The sequence below is a fragment of the Galeopterus variegatus genome, unplaced genomic scaffold (assembly GCF_000696425.1).
Source record: "Galeopterus variegatus unplaced genomic scaffold, G_variegatus-3.0.2 Scaffold5288, whole genome shotgun sequence".
NCBI lineage: Eukaryota > Metazoa > Chordata > Mammalia > Dermoptera > Cynocephalidae > Galeopterus > Galeopterus variegatus.
Window position 1 is genome coordinate 139,065 of NW_007731399.1, and position 5,707 is coordinate 144,771.

General features: G+C 38.2%; 1 protein-coding gene across 1 annotated transcript; it reads right to left on the bottom strand.

The window, feature by feature from the left end:
* Positions 1–784: 784 nt before the first annotated feature.
* Positions 785–4,908, bottom strand: SLC44A3 (solute carrier family 44, member 3; the record flags this gene model as incomplete). Its single annotated transcript, XM_008589194.1, has 3 exons — positions 785–968; positions 2,123–2,359; positions 4,771–4,908. Coding segments are annotated over 3 exons (501 nt in total), but the record flags the coding sequence as incomplete, so codon positions are not given.
* Positions 4,909–5,707: the final 799 nt, after the last annotated feature.

The following is a 5,707-nucleotide window of genomic DNA, read 5'->3' on the forward strand; positions in this document are numbered from 1 at the left end:
AGACCTGAGCTTGTCAGGCTGTTTCTTGTCATCTTTGAGGACATGTTTATGGAAGGTAAGTATTAAATCATGCACTACCTGCCCTGGCAAATAAGTCAGACTGATCCTCCTGTTAGGAGAGTGGTAATTCTACTGGCCCATTTAACAAATGAGGCTGCTAGTCAACATGTCAAATGTTACTATTTGCTTAAAGATTTAAAAAGGAAAAGCTCGTCCCGCCCCCCCCCCCCCCATCTAAATCTCTGGGGGTGGGGCCCAGGTATAAGTATTTTAAAAAATATTTCTCCAGGCAATTCTTAGGTGTGGCTGAGTTTGAAAACCACTTCTCTAGAATGTTTGCTGACTTGTAGGAGTGCCTCGAGCTTTTGACCTACTAAGTCATATTGGTTAAACTACTCCTGTACTTGCCCAGTTCAGGTGATAGTTCTGGTTAGAGTTTAAACTTTTAGTTTTTATTGTCACTAAATCTAAGAATTATACTCTGAAAAGCTAATATATTTAGCATATTTCCAGGATTGGGCGAGTAGGGAAAAGTCCTGCCCTGCACAAAAGCAACATTCCAGAGGTTTCTGCTAACAAAACAACCCTTTTTTAAAAAAAGGTTTATTTATTGGTTGTGCCCTCACAAACTCATCTGAGTTTTATATATTGTGCTTTTTTAAAATGATGCATATATACGTGGTTTAAAAAGAGTTTTTCTGTCCCCATCGGTACAATAACAGTTGTAAACTTTTATGGTTCCAATATTGTAACTAGTCAAAAGGACGAGAACAATGAAGAAGAATAAGGTCTATCAGGTCTTATCTTTTATTCTGTAAATGGCTCTTAGAAGAAGGAAAGTTTCACCAGGTACAAATGGGTTCCTGTCTCACAATGGGCCGGAGTTCTGTTCCCTCCTCATTCCTTAATGAGTTTTTGTCTCGCTGCGCCCCTTCGTTGTTTAATTTGTTGCTCCTTCTTACAAAATTCTGAAAAACAAAAGAATGAGTTATACCAGTGTTATGTATCTGCACTGTTGGTAACCATTTACTAGGGATTTTTGGCCATATAAATTTCAGGGAATTAAATCCTTAAGAACGTTTTCCCTGCTGAATTAAAATATTTTGGGGGGTAGATTTCAGGGTGGATTTTTAACCAGAAAAGTGTGAATCAGTAAAAGAAGACCTGGCTAGCTTCATACCACCATTAGAAACACTTTCTTTAGAGTACATAGCAAATTAGTCAAGATAAGTAAAAACTAAAAGTATATGTTTTATATGGAAAAGGATGTAGATACATTAATTATACAACTATAGAAATGCTTGTTAAACTTCAGCATCTGCTTAACTGGAGAGTGCTTTGAATGCTCTGCTTAAAGCGAAAAAGGCTTTGATACCTAAGGTTTATGGCAACAGAATAAAAAAAATTAAAATGTCACATGACCCAGACAAGGAAAAGAGATGAGACATCATTCAGCTGTTAAAATATCTCTGTCTACACAGGATAAAGCAAATAAGCCACAACTGTGTTACAAAAGCTGTTGGAAACAGCTGCCTGCTATTTCCAGATATAAGCAGTGTGGAGGCTCTACTGAGGGTGTGGCTTTTCTCACACTGGTGTGCCTTGGTAAATAAAGGGCCTGAGAGCTGCAGATCTGTCAATACTGGCACAGAAGATGATTAGTTTACACTGGAGTGTGGTCTCCCTAACATAGAGTGGGTATGACATGATGTTTGGGGAGGCAAGAATGCTTTAAAAAAAGATCAACTGTTAAACATCCAGACCCCCAAACAGGCAGACCAAGCCATTAGCACCAGAGGGATTTAGATGACTCCTGTTGTCCAGAACACCTCCCCAGGGTCTTTGGTGCTGCTCCTACTGAGGAATTCAGCTAATGGGTATTAGTTCTGTTAAGCCTCATTTCTCTCTAGGGAGGAGGTTTCAGTAAGGGTAGTGGGTTCAGCCTTGGAAAAGATGAGCCCAAATCTCACAGGACATTCAGACCATGTGGTAGTAGAAGCCCATAGAGCCCTCTGGGAGAGAAAATGAGGCTGGGTCTGAGCCTCCTTTGTGTGTGAGTCTTTTGAACACATTTGAGATTGTGGGGATGGAGATTGCAACAGGAAGTGAAATGTCTGCTTACCAAAAACTCTTGGTCCATGAAGTAGGGCTTTTCTGACGATCCATCATTTGTTTCCAGATCAACAGCAAAACACAGGAAAAGTGCATCCAGCACAGTTTCAAACACAGATAAAAAACTATGGGCTACTAAATAGGCAAAAAAAGCAACCAATAACAGAGGGATTGCCCACACCTGGAGCGCACGATTGTAATTAAATGCCATCAGTCCTCCAAAAACGGTGAAAAACACCACCAGTACCTGTCCAAAACAAGAGCTTGTTGAAACTCTTTATCAGCTGGTTGGCTAGAATATTTTAGAAAAGATTTTTTGTCAGTTACAAGTAACCATTTCATATATATGCATGTATGTGTGCATGCCCTATTGTGAAGAATGCTTGTCAGAAAACTGGGAAAAATGAAATAGAAGAAAAAATGAAAAGCTATGATACCAAAAGGAAGCCCAGTTAATAGGGGTGGGTGGGAAGAGTATTTATACTTTCATTTCATCTGTGCCTCATTTCTGTATTTACACAGATGTAATAATACCTCACAAAATTTATTGTTTTTTTCACTAACACCACAATATGCATTTTCATTTAACTTTTTTTTTTTTTTTTAAAGATGACCAGTAAGGGGATCTTAACCCTTGATTTGGTGTTATAGGCACCACGCTCACCCAGTGAGCGAACTGGCCATCCCTATATGGGATTCGAACCCACGGCCTTGGTGTTGTCAGCACCACACTCTCCCGAGTGAGCCACGGGCTGGCCCTTCATTTAACTTTTTTATTAAAAAAACAAAAACACCATTTTGTAAACAACAGTGCAATAGTCCACTGAGTGAATATTCTATAGTCCAATAAGTGATTATTACCCTGGGGATTACAGTGGAAAGGCTTTCAGTGCTGGTGTGGGAAGATAATAGGAGTACTCCAGGCTTTTGCTATGTGTAAGTATATTTTCAGGCATATGGTTATAGACCATGACGTGCCTAATTGTCTAACAGATGTAATGGAGTCTATCTGGGGTCCCCATTGCCCTGCACGTCCACAGAGATGAATGTGGAAGTCCAAATGCTACTTCATTCAAAAAACCAACAGTCATTGTTTATTACATACTCATTTAAAAGCTCATTAGCCATTATATATGTTCCTTGTGAGAAACGGGAAATTGAATTATCTAAAATAAAATTAAAAATAAGTCTTTTAAAAAAATGAAATCTTATTCCAAAAATTTTTGGAAGTAGTTATTAGAAAATATATCACTCACAATCCTACCAAGCTAATGTAAACAATATTATCCATGTAAATACAACAAAAAAATGAAATCTTATTCCAAAAATTTTTGGAAGTAGTTATTAAAAAATATATCACTCACAATCCTACCAAGCTAATGTAAACAATATTATCCATGTAAATACAACCATAACTTAGATTATTTGGGCTGTTCTGAAAGGCATCATTATTTTGTGTTTCTGTTGCTACTGTCACAGGAAACAACTCTGGGGCCCAGCTGAGCTTTAAATATATGTGCAATCAACACACCTGTGAGCTCCAAGCATGTTGTAACTTGTTGCTGACAGCTAACTGATAGTAATGCACCGGAGGCACATACCAAATACCACAGAAGCACAGAATCCTAAATGAGGAGCACAGGTCCCCATATTTGGCACTGGCCAGGTCACAACTGGAGACCAAGGGCTTGTTCACTTTTGGGCACCACTGAAAATTGCAGTGTTCATGTCATGGGGAGGAATGGTTGAAAGAAGCAAGGATATTTTGCTCAGAATAGAGAAGACATGGCAGGAAGGTCAGGGTCTGTGTGGTCAAGAATTTGACGGGCAATCAAGTGGAAGCAGGATCAAGCAAACATATCCAGAATAAGGCCCAGTGGGTGAAAATTACATGGAGAGACACACTAGGGCCCAGTATAAAGAATCTTCTACCTCGAGGCATGGTCAAGTAGGGGGTGGGGGTGGGGCAGGGGCAGGTGCACCACCTTCATCAGCACCTCAGTTACTCTCCCCTACAACCTAGGAAGGGCATGGGCTATCTTTATTACTGGATATGAAAACTACAGTTTGGAGCTGTGAAAGATTCCAAGTCCAGAGCTCTGTCCTCTACACGGTGAGATGTTGGAGCTGTAAGATGCTCCTTCACTCTACGTAACAATTCCTTGAACAAAACTATTTAGATGACAACAAAAATATAACCTTTGCTTCATTTAGGACATTAACAATCCTATCTTATTTATAGACTTACTGCCTTTTAATAATGTACAAATTTCATCAAGTTTCAATACTATTTCCACATATTTTTTATGAGAACCCCCCTCAAACATTCATTTTCTGAGGGTAGTAGCATTTTCATTTTAGACATGAAAAAGAGGGAATCAGAATGGCAGAGAGAATTGATCACAGGTAAGAGAGTAAGACTAAGACTAAAATAATGGCTCTACCTAATGTGGGATCCTGGACAAGTTATTAAACCTTAGTTTCATCATCTGCAAGACAGGGATACCTCATGGAATTGAGGATTAAATGAGAGGATGAAGTGCAGCATCTCCTACAGGGTAAGTACTCAAGAAATATTAGTTGCTTTTCAAGCTAATTGTTCAAGGGTTAACTTTCTGAATCCCAGGCTCCTTTATTTATTTAGCCAAGACATCTCACCTTTCCTAGAAAAATTACGAAGTCTCCAAAGCAGTTAACAGATGTAAAATGACTTGAATTCTTGGACAAGATTTTGAGTGCATCTTTTGCTGATGTACAAAAATCTGTCCCATTAATGGCAGTTGTAGTATATGCATTCTGAAACAAAAGACAATAGGTAAAAAGATGAAGATCCTCCTAATTATTTGTTTTAAAGACAATATAATGACCATACAGAATATCTGCAAAATAGAGATAGTTACTGCAAACCTACAGTCTCTACCTATAACAAACCATTTCATTTTCAAAGTCCCTTCCAGTCTCCGATTATATTCACATATATTTTCATTATAGTTCAAGTAAATGGAAAAGATAAATAAGTATTTATGTACTTCCAGTCAATATGGGAGATTGAAGGTACCACTACAAACATGGAAATGATGGATAAAGCATAAACTATTTTTTAATGCACAACATAGTTTGAGGACAGGAAATAAAGTTTAGGTACCAGAAAGAAAGCAGACCTAGTGATTTGTGATAGGTGAACCCCAAAGGGACAATAAGCATGGAAATTAGTAAAGGCCTTAGAGGTTGGGTCCTGGGGATTTAACCCCTTAAGGGTAAGACACAGTGCTCAGGACCTTGCTAGGGAACCAAGCTCCCTAAACAAATTCAGGATTCATATCCTGAGAACAATCAAAAAAAGTATTCAGGAAGGTATGTTTAGCTAAGGAGATAATTGGCAGGAACAGTAACCACAAGGAATAAATAGAATGGCGTGAAAAATGAAGACACAGAGTAGAAAACAAACTGAACAGAAATTCCAGAAATAAAAAACATGCAAGTTAAATGGTTCAGTGTCCTGATTATATACCTGACATTTCTCCTTTATATAAGCATTTTCATATTGCTACGTGGCTGTTATCATTTTAATTTTTTAAAAATACATATTCTCTAA